Here is a 14,434-nt window from a genome sequence, read left to right as displayed (position 1 = left end):
GGCCCTTGGACTTGGTGTACGTGTTGTCAGTTGCTACTCAGGGCTTGTTGCACGTACCTTGCTAGGAGCTCCTGTGGTGGCTTTAGTGGCACTCAGCAGTGAGATTGTGGGGTCCTGCTGTGTATTGATGGCCACAACCACTGAAGTTATCTGCTCTAGACTTCTGTTCTTGAATTTGTGCATGTAATCGGCCTGTTCTACCAGGTGTGCTGCTTTTTCCTCAGTCTTTCTGGTTAGCTGTTAGACATGAAGTCAGGCTCCCTATTAAATTGGTATTTTCTTGTCTCAGGCTGAAAGTAAAGTAATAAGGTATTTTGACTGAGTGAGCAGTTTGAATCTTACTGGGCACTCGGGATACATGTGATTGTGACACCTGTATTAATTTCAAAAATATGTTTTCATGTAAACAGTGTTAAGTGGGAACATACAGCAATGCTAAAATCAGTCCCAGTGTAAATAATCCATATTGTTATGAATCCACTGTAACATGGAGATTAGTTAGTTGTTCTGTATGTTCTAATAAAATGCATATGAAGAGCGCAATTGAACACTGGAAATATTTTTTATAAATACTGTATTTGGTTTAGTATTGTATTGTATAGTGGATTTTAACAATCTGCAGTGACATCTTTATGGAGCTAACATCCATATAAAAAGACAGCGAAGAAAGAAGGCTTTGAATTCAGTACAGAAATCAGGGTGGCTTGAGGATATTAAATTTCTGGTAGATAAAAGGAAAGGTACTTTTTCACGTCATTTTCATCTCCTCCTATGAATGGTGAATATATATTCATAATGTCTTTAGTGTGTGACCATTAAGCTTTCAAACCTGGATTTTATCTTACCAGGAGAAGAAATTTTATGTACATGCAGAACAACTTTTTCAGCTTTTTCATACTAACATGATTTTATTAAGCTAATTCTTTTTAAAAATCAAAAGTTCTTTTTAAGTTCTCTGTCTTGCTTTCTGTATAGAACTGGAAAGTAAATTTAATTTATTCTAATTATATGTCTAGTAGCTTATAATTTTTGTTGATGTGAAAAAATGGTTTATATTCACAAAATATTTCTATGCTGAATTGTGTTAGTGCTTCTGTGACTGCAGGGAATGTTATGGCTGAATTAGAACCAGAAGAAGGTCGCAGCACAGTGGAAGTGCTGATTTAGAAAAGAAACAATTGCATCTGCAAATTTTGTTAAGTATTTGTGATCAAAGAGCTGATGTACAAGTTGCTGGTTGTCATGCTTTATGCTTAGTGTTTTTGTTTTCCTTCCCCTAGTTTCTTTGCTTGAAGAACATAAGGACTTTTCTTTCGGCATGTTGTGAAATATTTGGGATGAAGAAAAGTGAACTTTTTGAAGCATTTGATTTGTTTGATGTGAGAGACTTTGGAAAGGTAAGGATCTTTTAGCAATTATACCCTGATAAAACTCATGCTTTGCTGTTTAAGGATAAGTCTTTCTTTGTAGGTGTGATGTAGAAGTTGTAACTGCGGATGGGCAGCCATTAGAGGAAAAAAAAAATAAAAAAGGGGGAAAATTAGGAAAACAGATAAAATAAGTTGAAATTGGAGGTTTTAATAAATAGTGGAGGAAATTTCTGGTAAGAAAACTTAGAAGGTGTGAAATGGGAAGAGTTAAGTTAAAAACCTTATTGAAAGATGACGAGTTAAAATGTATAAGAAACTTGCAAAAGCGGCAAAATATGGGCAACTACTATGTGGCGAAAGCACTTTTGTCTTAAACAAAATCAACAGAAACAACAACCAAATCCAACAACAGTTTGGAATCAGAATCTCTGGGTGTTTTCATTGTAAGACCATGTGGTGCCAACATGTTTCTTCTTTCTTAACTGCTTGAAATTTATTCACATATCTTCCTGTATCAATTTTGTTTATTGACAATTAGTTTTTCAAGGTGTTTTTTTTTTTTTTAAACTCACTGTAAAGCTCAGATACAGCTACATTGGGTTAATGTGACTATTCTAATTTGCACAGCCTGAAATACATTCTTCTTTAAACCTATCACTAGTTATTCTAAATATAAAAGCTTTTTCCAGTACATTGTTCACAGCCTCCCACGTATCTGTTTGATCCGTCATTGCCAGCATACATTTTGTTCAACTTCGGTTTCTGCTTTTGAGTCATAGGTTATCATTACCTTATTTCCACAGAAAATGATGTAGCAGAAAAAATAGCTGTTTATTCAAATTCACTGTATTTTAAACATTATTTCTTTTTTGAAGAGCCTATACTTTCATTAACAAGTAGTTATGTAAGCAGATATGGAAGTAAAGATAATGTAAGAGTGCAATCGTGATTTAAGTCTGCAGAGTGACTGTGTGTTTGAAAACCTTCAGTTAAGACTAATAACCAAAATATCAAACTAATAGCCAAAATATCAAACTATTTTTTACTGAATCTTCTGCTGGGTATTTAAGTCCTTTGTTTAGTAATATTAAAAAAAAAAAAAAAAAAAAAAAAGAGAGAGAGGAATCTGGTAATTGGACTTGTTTCTTAGCGATGAGTACCTTTCATCCTCTTAAATAGTATTTAAGAGGAAGCATTTGTTAAAGTGCATTCTTTTTACAAATTGAGAGTATAGCATACCTTAAAGATTTAAATTCCTCTGCTTCTTGCAAAATCAAAAGGAAAACTAATTGCTGTTTTTTTTTTTTTTGTATTTGTACACTATCAATTTTTTTATTAAAGTATTTAGGCAATCAGATATCCTTAATATTTACTTCAAATCTGAATGTAACTTCTAATTAATTGCTGAGATATTTCATATTTCCCACCACATGAACATAACCAGTCTGTTTTTAAAAACAGCCTGATCCTGAAGAAATACTTTGTGATGCAAATTATTATTTCTGTATAATTGCATACAAGTAAACAAGTTCTGAATTAAGGCTGAATTTAGCCCAGCACAAGTGTTTCTGACACATGTTTCTGAACTGTATTTTTAACAGAGTTCATTTTGAAACTTGTTTTTATGTGAGTAGAATGATTTGGTTTAAAAGCACCAGCAAAAAGTCAAAACTCATCAGTTGTCCATTCAACGTATTTACTGTTTTATTTCTTTTCCCAGAGCAAAGTTAGGTCCAGTAAAATCAGTAAAATTAGACCTGAGGCTTTTATGCTGATGCTGCCATTCTATCACACAGGGCACTTTGTATTCCTGGTACTGTTCGGTGGCTGTTGTCACCTTTCCTGGAATGCTACCAGGTGAAAATGCTGTGACAAATTTGAAAGAAAATAGTGTGTGGTAATCTTTAGTGAGATTACATGTGCAGTAACAACTGCATGTGGGGATGGAGACAATAATTTTGATGAACCTGAGCAATCTTTGCAAAAGCTGTGCTGGGCACACTTGTGGGTGCAAAATGGCGCTTTTGTTATGCTGTCATTCTTGGATGCTTGTATGAATGCTTGCCATGCAATTGAAAGTTGTGGTGTGTTACACTTAGGTGGGTTGGTCTTTAGTCCTACTAGCCTCTGCAAATGAGCATGTAGGCAGCTTCCTGGCAATTACACTAAAATGTGTAGTTAGCATTGTGCTCAGTTATTTCTTTGGTTTAATAGTGTCTAGTTTGCACAATTAGCTTGAGAATGTTTGTGAGGTGGCATGGAGTTTCATATGATCAAGTACCTGTTACTTTGGAAATTCTGAATATTATTGCCAGTGATGAGAATAAGAAAACTTTTTCGTTTTCTATCCAGTTTTCCTTTTTATCTTTTGCATTAATTATTATTTCTGTGTATAAGCACTCAAACGTGAGATCTCCAGCCTTCCTGAAGTGACAGACATACAAAAGGCCAAAAAAGCAGTGCCCTACGTTTTTCATCTGCTGCAGCCAGGTCATATTGCAGTTTCTGAAGATAATTCTTGAAAATTCTCCCTCATTATATGCAAAATATGAATGATTATGAGCACAAACATGACATAATATGGTTTAGAAATCCTCTCAGACGTGTTTTCAGATTGTTGACTGAATGGCTGATGGGATGTGTACGTGCAATTTCCACAGCCTGTGAAACATTTGTATATCCTGTAAGACAGACAGTAGTTGAGTTGTCAGAAATTGGCAAGTAATTACCGGTGCTGAGGTAAATGACCTGTTGCTGAGGTGACCCTTTAAGCCTTACATACCTGGTACTTAAAAGAAAAAAAATAATTAAGCAATTAATTTAAAAAAACAATTGAATTTGTCATCTTATGATAAGATTTTCTACTTTGACAGATTTCAGAGACTACTTAAGCACAGTCATGAAGACTACAGGAAAAATGTGTCAACTGTAAATGAGTGATATGCTTTCAAGGAAATAAGCTGGAATGGAAAAAACATACGATAGACCTTGTGATGAATACTATCTACTTTTGGAAATAAAAAAAAAATATATGTATATACATACACATGCTCTTTGGAACTAAGCCTTGTGTCGTGGTAGCAGTAGCTGTATGTTTATATAGAGACATACACCATTTATCAATCTTAGGAAATACTGGTTCCAAAGTATTTGATGATAATGGTAAAACTTGCGTTTAATAGCTAGGGGTGAATAAGCTAAGGCTTTCACGTGTTGCATCAAAAAATATGGAAATTGGTCTTGAACCTTGTGTTCCACTTTGGAGAGACTCTCTGATGTCTGTGATTAAAGAAGGGTGTTTGCAGTTATTTTTATGGAAAGTAGAACGGAAGCTGAAACAGCAGCACGTAGAAAGCAGGTAACCCCATGAGTATGTCATCAGTGCATACGTGCTGTATGACTGATATCAGCTGTTACACAATGAGGGTTTTCTTCTGTTTCAAACCTGAAAGCACAAATTTTTTGATTTTTAGACTGACTATAAAAGAGACGGGATAATTTACACAGAAACAGGAAGGTTCTCAAACCATTCTTCTAGCTGTAAAACCCCCTTGTTTTTCCCTGCATTCTGCAGTACTCACCCATCCCCGCTCAGCCACCTTTCCTTCAGTAAATTTTATGGTTGCCTTGTTCAGTTCCTGACAGAGCATGAAATGCCCTCCCACGCGTGTGGGGTGCCAGACAGTGTTTTCATTGCAAATTCCATGCGGGAGAGTCATTTTTCACTAGCACAACATTGTCAGGTTCTTCCTTTATACCTGTGTGCCAGAATCAACAAATGGTGTTGATGCTTGTTCTGTCAGTTCTGGGCTCTGCATGCTCCTCCTGCAGTGCCTGTGATGTTGAATATGCCACAACAAATTGCTGTTATCCCTGTTCTCTGAAGAAGTTTCAAACTCCTGTGTGCAGAAATGGGAATTGGGATTAGATCCAGCTCCTGTTGATGTCAACAGGCACTCACTGGCCTCAGGAGAAGTATTAGAGGACTTGCGGAGAAAATGCTGTCCAGATATTGTCAGGAGAAGAGCTTTGTTTACTGTGCTTTTAAATATTGCCAGCAGTGACTGAGCGCAGTGTTTATGATTCAACTCATCTAATATGGACATGTTTTTGTTCTTTAACTCTGGAAGTAAGGAACAAATAGACTTATTTTCAAAATAGGTTAAATAATAGTAGGAACTTGCAGTAGATGTTTAGAAATAATCTGCAATATTATGATTTAAGGAAAAAAAAAAAAGCAAGGTGATCAGATACAACTACTACTGATCAAATAAAATACCTAATTTTTGAAAAACACCTCTAAAAAGCATTTAGGATAGCATTTGGTATAGCCAACTCTTCAGTGATGCTTAAAAAGCTTGTTAATGTAAAAGCAAGAGACTTCTGTGAAATTATGGAATCTGAATGCTAAGGTCATGCAGTTTGTGATTGTTTTAGTTGCTCTGTTAGCACAAATGGGCTATGATGATGAAGCAGAAAGTCATGCAGAAGTTGAGGACCCTGGTATGTTAGTATTCCCTCAGGTTTAGCAGATTCCAGGAAGATCAGGCAGATGTGCATGAGTTGTGCACACCAAAATCAACACAACAAAGAGCAGTAGTTGTTATGACAACTTACATACCTTTCCAGGAAGAGAGAGGAGGAAAAATACTGAAGAAATCTTCAATTAACAGAAATATTTGAGATTAAGTCCAATTGTTTCACATTTCATTAACCCTAATAGTCATGATAAAACTGCCAAATATTAGGGAGTATGTCAAGACGCCATATTTTTGTAAAGATAATAAAACCTACAATAGGAAATGAGAAATGAGCTGATGAAAATGAGACGATCGCTCCAAACCTGAGCTCAGTATCTACACTTTCTGAGTTCTCAATTGATGGAATTTAAAAAAAAAAAAAAAAAGAAAAAAAAGCTCAGTGTTTGCTCAATAAACCAACTCTACAACTGTTATGTTTTAATGCTGTCAAGTTCTCAGGTGACATGAACTGATTTGGAATGAATGGCACTTGATGAAGTTCTTCAAGGCATACTTGTGAAGTGAAAGCACAAAGAAAGCTGAAACTTGACTATGCCTTATTCTTTCTTCACAGAAATGGTTAAAATGAGTAAGAAAATATTATCTCCTTCACAAAACTAATGAAATGTTTGGCGTATATAGAAAATCCTATTTGTTATATGCTGTTCTTGTTCATATAGATTTACATAAAGGTCAAGCACCAAGTAGCCTCTCGTAGTAAAAATGAATAAATAAAATAAGGACTGATGGCTCCAAAAAACCTAAGTCATGCTTTTGGACAAATTAATGAGGGGATGGAAACAGTGGGATGAATGATGTTACTAGTCATCAACCACCTTTATGAAAATATCTTCAATATTTTTAGAAATGTGACCATGGTTTGTGATACCATTGCAAATACTAGATAAATTCATTGTATGTATCAGTAATAATTTCTGTTATGAGCTCTTTGGTGATGACTAATACTACTTACTAGACATGAAACTTCAATGAATCTAGAACTATCAGCTGAGCTTATAGCTTCTGCATTAGCTTGTACACCTAAATCTGAATATTTCAGGATTATGCTCTTGCATGTCCTTGTAACAGAATACAAGTGGACGACTACCTCACTGATCTTTCCAAATTAGTCTTCATTAATTACTTAAAAGTCTGTCATTACTTTTTCAAGCTACAGCATTTGCTTCGAGTTGATGAAAATGGTAATGATAATCTTTATTATTGACCACATCATAAAGCATTAAACATACCACAAGTATTTGATCACTAATAAAAAAAATTCTCATTTAGAAAGCACTTGAGATTTTTTTGGGGGGAATATCTGGAGACATTATGGCTTCTTACATGAAATAGACTTCGCTTAGATTTCTCAGCAAACATGAGCAGGCTTGGGAAAGTCAACATTAACGAGGAACTGCTAACATGAAAGAATGAAATTGAGCACATTTCATTGAACCATAAAATCATTAAGGTTGGGAAAAGAACTTTAAGATCATCAAGTCCAACTGCCAACCTATCCCTGCCATGCCACTGAAACGTGTTCCTGAATGCCATGTCTCCACTATTCTGGAACACCTCTAGGGATGGCTCTCTGTTGCCATAGTCATCTTACCAAAATGCTACTTGAAACCCAAATGTTGTGTAATGTTATTCACATACCCTGTAGACACAGATCTCCTTTTATTGAATTCTGGTAGCACATGCTCCTCTAGGGCAGAAAAAGTGTTGGAGAAAGAAAAGAGGACAGCTTCGGTAGACTTAACAGTGTTTAAGATTTTTATGTCATCTCAGACATTTGTACATAGAAGTGCTTTTGAACCTTAATTTTAAATAAAGAATTCATTCTCTGTGAAACTTGCAAAACAAGCTTTTCAGTAACTGCAAGTTGATGATGAAATGGACAACTAAACCATGCACCTAATGAATTTATCACTGTTCACACAAACACAACTAAAAACCATAGATAAAAGCAGAAGGTGAGTGGCTTCTAGTTTAAATCCAGATGGACTTGAAAGCTTTTGGACTTTTTTTTCTTTTATATCCTCTGATAGAGGCATTGTTCACCCTCTAAAATGGTGGGAAACATTTTCTGTTTTGCTTTTTCCCTCTTCTGCAAAGCATCAAGTAACCAGGCTTATGGGAAGGAGCATCGCAGTTGTCTATATGTATAGCAGAGCAGATGGAGAAGTGGAGAAGTTGAAGGACTGCCTTTATAAGCTGTTCTGTGCTGTATCGTTTTTGTACTTTTCATTTCTAAGAGAATCCCTCTCCTGTTTTGACCTAGATTCTCCTACTTGATGCCTGGGCTCTCTACTTGTTCCTCTTGCTGCTCTGGGATTTTGAGGTTTTTAAAGGACATGAAGATAAAATTATGTCTCTAGAAACAGATAGAGTAGGGTTATTGCAGTTACTTGTGACTGCTGATCATTCAGACTTCAGATTCAGCATGGAAGACGAAGTAACCAGTGAACATTAAAAGACTTGGGCCATGTCTTCAGATCACTGTGTTTCTATTTTCATCATCAGAGATGCAAATTTTAAATATTCAGGTTAGAGCCTGAAGTAGGGCACAGTTTCAGACCTAAACAATTTGCTCTTTTTCTCAATGACCCTCTGCCTCTTCTGAGCAGGGAATGTTTGCTTTCAGCTGATATGTGTCATGTCTACTTGTAGGTATTATTTCCAAGTTGAAATACCATTACTATGTAATGAAGGAAAAAGTTTGATGTCTTCATTTTTTTAAAAACTTTAATACCCTATTCATTCTGTTTGTGTTTTGGAAGTGATGAAAGGGAGTGGGAACTTGATATCACTATATGTTCTAGGCTCTGGGGAAATTTGTCTGTTGCACATCAGCATTTTATTTCCCTATCCAGAGAGTAGGTAAACCCAGTAGGTCATTTTTTCAAGTTTTCTGATTAATTCCCTACAATCTCTCCAAGGAAGACTTCATCAGACCCATAAAGCTATGAATTTTAAGACTTTCAGTGAAGTAATATTAATCATGACTGTTTTACTATTAAAAGTTATTTCCACCAAAACTACCTGGGTGTTTTCCTATTTTAATTTCATTTACATCATGACAGGCTGCTAGGCTTTGCACTGACTTTTAGGGTTTGTTTTAAATTTTCTTTTTTAAGATACTCTCAGCTTGAGGTCTAAATCTGTGTTCACTTATAAGCTTATTTTTCTGTAACAGCATGTTCTGACATATTTTACTGTACAGCCTTTTTTAGATTATGAGACAAGACTTGAACATCAAATTCAGACTTTGCTTTGTCTCAGAGTTTGCATTAATATTTCTAGGGAGAGAACTTTAAGTGGTTTGTACTATACTTTCTGTCTGCTTATAATAGTCATATTAAAATCAATGTTTAATTGAACCATGAGGGCTGAAGTAGAGTCTATTTACTCACTTGGCTGCTCTTGTAGCTGAAGAAGCAGGCTGCTATTACTATTTAGATTATGGTAAAAGGTGAAGTGACAGAACAATTTTGGTTATGGCATCTGAATATTTACAGGTCAAGGATGATCTGTGGGCCTGCCTGCTGTATTCAAGCAATAGAATGTCTCCTGGTTATTAGGGAACAGCAGGCTATATGATGTGCTTCAGTGTTGATACAGTGTTTACATGCTGATCAAACATGTTCTCTGTTGTTCTTATTGAAAAGTATGCGTTCCACTACGTTTAAGGAATGTCTATTCATTATTTGTTTGCTTATGCTATGTTTACTGTAATGGTGTTCATTCAGGTCTGCAAGTTATGTGTTAGCGCTTCTCATGTTTTTTTGGACCCTTATGGTCCTTCTTGGTTTTATTTTTCTTTTCCACCACTTTTACTACTGCTTTCTAGCCTCAGAACTGCTTTGATGCATTCTGGGTCCATGTGTTTTCTTAAGATTTTAATGAAGGCCATAGAGGATAATCTGAGAAAGTCTTACATGTTTATCTTGAGACACATTTTTCAAGATTATATTAAAAATACAGTCAGATGCTTATTCAAAAATAGTAATAAATTGGACACCTTCTTTAAGATGAGAAGTATAGGATTTATGTAAGGAAAGATTCAGTTTACTGTTGCTTCCTTGAGGAGTTGTGATTACAACATTTAGCTTAATTACTAAGATACTGGTAAACTGTTCTTCTTAATGCAGAGTTCCCCTGTGCCTCGTCTTTTGTCAGGGGAAGACTGACGTGCAGCACTTTGCATTACCTAGAGCACCTTCTTCACTAGTATAGCTGTATCTTGATAAAAGTCTAAGGCTGAGGGAAAGAAGCAGGAAAAAAAATGACATTCAGGAATAAGCAATTTGAAATAATTATTAGTCCCTATACTGCTTACTAAAACATTTTTGTTATATGCATTAATGGTGATGACAGTGTTTCAGTTAACCTGATATGTTTGTCTCTGCTTGGTTTTAAAATAATGAAACTGCTACTTTTCTTTGCTCTATTCCAATGTATTAGTAAATGAGTTAGAGAAAATGTAATTAAGTTTGTTTGTTCTCATATTTTTCCTTGGAATAATTTAAAGTAGCTAAATTTTCCTTTTAGTCAGAGAAAAATTTCGGCTGCAGTTTTGATTGCTACCTGAGCAGCTGAAATTGCAGGGTAGAGGGAAACGGTGTGGCTTCAGACCTCTGTTGTACTGTTCAGGGTTTCCTGTGCAGAGTTAACTCAAGAACATGCAACCATTCTCCAGGTGTAACTGCAGACCATTGTGTGATCAAACCTGGGAGCTGGTAGTGAGCTGTGTGTAATATGCTATGGGCTTGGTTTGTGGAAACTCCCTCTTCTGTAGAGTGCAGGGGAGGGGATGAGCATCTTATCTCTTTACACAGTTTTTTTTTTATTCTGCTATGAAAAGCAAAAGTGAAATCTAGTGAAAAGTTCCAAATAACAGTATATTTTCAAAAAACAGTTGTTTTTCTGTATTATAAATTCTGTGTTTGTTTAGTCTCGAGGATGCTGTGCTGGTTTCGTTGGTATAGTTTAATTTACTGCTGTTTCTGCCCATTTTCAATAGAAAGTGAAACCCATAATGAGTGGTTTGCAGCAAGAAACAGCATTTGAGAATTTCATAAGTTGGAAGTAGATATTAAATCAGTGAGAAGTGTTTGCAGTGTGTGTTAGAGAGCTCTTAGCCTGCTGGTGGCATGGTTAGAGAGGTGTTTGGTAATAAAGAATTGTGTTCTGTTGGTTTTCATTCTGACACATACATTTTGATGAATAAATGTCAGTGGATTGAATGTATTTATGAATTTAAGCTTTTATCTGCTTGGTCACAAAGACTACCTTGCTATGAAAACTTATGTGTCTTTCTGTGCAAACGTGAGGTTGATTTCAGGAGAGGGATTCCTTTTTTGGTCAAATAATGTCAGCAGAAACATACAGCAAACTTGCCAGCTGCTGTAGAATTAGGTGTGCCTGGCACTATTTTAGCCTGTTTGATTATCAAATTGTGATGAGAAGGGAATGTGTCATTCTTGCAGAAGCTCGTAAAGGTTTAAGAAGAAAATGTTCCAAAAGGCTGATTGATTTTGGGCAGAGAAAATAGCAAATAACAAATAGCAAATAAGCTGCTGGGCCATGTGGATCAGTAGGATGTTTGCTTTACTCAGTCCTCAAGCAAAACAGGTTCTTAAAGCATGCTGGAGGGAAGAAGTAGAAGGAAAGTCATCTGATGTGAGACCCTGCACAGCTGAAGGTGCTCAGAGCTCAGGAATGGCCTGGAGCTTGTGGCAGTAGGCTCCTTCCCACAACTGCTCCCTGTTCAGCACCTGCTCAAAAAGAACTTATTTTGCTATCCTCATCTGCTCTGCACCCTCAGCCTTGGGGCTGCCAGCACCTGTGTAGGTGGAAGGCTTGGCATGGGGACAGGGGTGTGTTGTCTGGTGAGGCATCACTCATGGTGCTTTGGGACTCTGAAGATTGTTTCCATTGACACGAGAGGTTTATCTGCCAGGCTGTGACCTGAAGCTGCAATGCCTTGTGCCATGGCTTTGCTTTGAGTCATAGCCTTTTGGGTCTTTAATGTTGGTAATCACATCTTCTGTGAGTACCACAGCTATAAATAAAAACATCAAGAGTTGGAAAGCGGAGCGTATAGAGGCAAGTAGAAGAATGAAAGGGAGTTTTTGGTGCTAGGACAGGCAGATGAAGGTGATGGCACCTTGGTGCTGAGAACAAGTTCTTGGTTCCTATGCCAAAACTGTGGCTGTTTTCAGATAGAAATGATAAAAGAAAGTACTTTATATTCCAGTGTGAATAATGAGATTTGTTTGGACGAGTTATACTGAGCAGATTTCTAAAATGAAACACTACTGATTGAAAAATGAGGATTTAATTTCTGAAATAACCGTTCAGTAATGAAATCAGTGCACAAATATTCTGATGAGTATATTTGTTGATGAAGTTCAACCTGTTTACAGTTACAAATTGTGATAGCAGTTAACTGGAAAGTAACAGTACAGAAGAAATTATAAGGAAATGAAATTAAGTGGTGACACTTCAGCTCTTGCTAACCTCTGCAATTGAATCAAATCCTGTGTTTCCCCTCATTGGTTACAATTTGCTAGCGTATGTTTTAAACCTTCCTTTAGAGAGTCTTTGATATGAAGTAGCAACATGGGCACGTTGTACAGTGTGCTGTGATGCTGAGTTGCTGACAAATGTGTATCTGAATTCTTGAAAGTGCTATTCCAAGCGTATTTCATATGCAACTTTTAACTTTGAAATGAAGTGAAATAAGATTCCTGATTTAAACTGAGTTCCTACGGGTCTCACTGTATCTGAAAGTGATATTTAACCGAAAGCTATTTTCTTCAGTGAATATGTAAGGGACACTGGGCAGAATTATGCAGCATAGCTTGTTGAGGGCTAGCTCCCATGAATATATTTAATTTTCCAAAATTCTACTTCATGGTTAATTTAAGATGCTGAAAGATTCAAAGTGCTTTTAAATTAGAACTGTTTTGAGCAAAAATGCGTCAGTGACATTGTGGAAGTACATGATGTTTTTTTCCTGCAGTAGCTAATTGATGCTTGCTGAGTGTTTCATTGCACTCCATAACTGAGTTTTTACCAAAATATGTAAATGACATTTAAGAGAGGATTTACTGCCCATGCTTTGGTGAGACGGAGCAAAAAACGGAATGTAGATTGCTGTTGGGGAATGGGGGCTTTTCCACAGCTTCCTATTCAGCCTTCTCAGAGGCAAGCTGTTGTCAATGTGGTTTCAAGTGCTGAGCAGAGATGCTGCCGATTTCCCCAGTAGTACATTCTGTAGCTCTTTGTTTCCTGATGCTAGGTAAAAAGAAAGTAGTCTTCCTGTAGCTGATATTATTTTCATGTAATACTGCAATTTGTAGTACCAACTGTGTTCAGCTGTGCTTGCCAATACCACATGTGCTATAAAATGTTGAGCTGAGACTTTATGAAAGACACACACTGATATATATTGAGCTGATGCTTAAAGCTGTATTGTAAGGAGGGTCATTCCCTCCAGATGTGGGACAGGAGTGTGAAATGCCTGCTCCCTGCTGTGCCGGGCAGGGGGATGGGGTCTTGGCATGCAGGGGGCTTGGGCTTGGGCTGGGAGGCTGCGTGAGGGAGAAAAGCAGGTAGAAAAGTGCAACTGCTCTTTGCAGGACTATTTTCTCTACTTCCCTACTCTTTTCTCACCCTATGTATCACTTGACTTCATTCTTTTGTGGACCAAGCAAATTCAACTCAGCCAATGGAAGTTTGAGGTATGTGCCAACTATAAGCAGCACTGTTCTTTGTTGCTTGTGCCTCAGCAGCTGGGAAGGGATTTCTCGAGGGTGCCTTGAGGTGCAGCGTCATCGTATCCCCTGTGGGTACTGTGTGCACCTTTGGTGCTGCTCTGAGGCTGGATAAAGCTACTGGGAGGTGATATAGCCGGCACCTCGGACAACGTGATTCTTGAAGGTTAGTTGAGTAAATCATGGCATTAGGAAAGGCATAATGCTAATAAATATTTTATCCATAAGTTTTTCTTTAAACTTCCTTTCTTGGACAAGTAACGAATAAGAAATTTTATGGCTGTTGGGACCAAATGGCCAGTCTCTAAAAGAAGTAGCTGTACAAGTTCTGTTGAGAGCACTTTCCTGCATTTAAGATACTTGAGTGGTGTGGCTTCTCATGATTTTAAGAAACCACTTGGACACCATGAGTTTATTCTAACAGTCCAGTGTACACAAATATCTTTTGGGACTAAAGCACTTGCCCTCTCTTAAAACTTGTTCTGATATACTGAAGATTGTTGAGTGAGATGATCCTGAGTTTATTGTTGGTGTGTTTTGATTTTTATTTTTGGGGGAAGAGCTCCAATAGAATCCTTGAGCTACCTGAAAAAAGCTTAGGCACCTTGAGCATCCAATTCAGTGGATGGACACGGACACAGATGCTCCTTTTTATCTGTGGGAAACGACTAGTCTCAGAGACAAGCTTCATTACAAGTCTGGAAGGATTATTTGATAAAGCTGTTGAAAATTCTTAGAACGCCTCATTAGGAATGTCATC

At 36.9% G+C, this 14,434-nt stretch overlaps 1 protein-coding gene across 5 annotated transcripts in view; it reads left to right on the top strand.

Annotated features, from left to right (window-relative positions):
* VAV3 (vav guanine nucleotide exchange factor 3) overlaps nucleotides 1–14,434 on the top strand; it is a 181,495-nt gene that overhangs the window by 52,321 nt on the left and 114,740 nt on the right. For all 5 annotated transcript variants that reach the window (XM_052667005.1, XM_052667004.1, XM_052667006.1 and 2 more), the window contains one exon: nucleotides 1,281–1,397. In XM_052667005.1, coding sequence (XP_052522965.1) covers nucleotides 1,338–1,397 — 60 coding nt within the window. In that variant the 5' untranslated portion in view covers nucleotides 1,281–1,337. The remainder of the gene's footprint in view (nucleotides 1–1,280; nucleotides 1,398–14,434) is intronic.

This window comes from Tympanuchus pallidicinctus, unplaced genomic scaffold, assembly GCF_026119805.1.
Source record: "Tympanuchus pallidicinctus isolate F22 unplaced genomic scaffold, pur_lepc_1.0 scaffold7, whole genome shotgun sequence".
NCBI classification, from domain to species: domain Eukaryota; kingdom Metazoa; phylum Chordata; class Aves; order Galliformes; family Phasianidae; genus Tympanuchus; species Tympanuchus pallidicinctus.
Note: the sequence above shows the minus strand (reverse complement) of the source record. Positions and strands in the feature narration are given on the sequence as shown.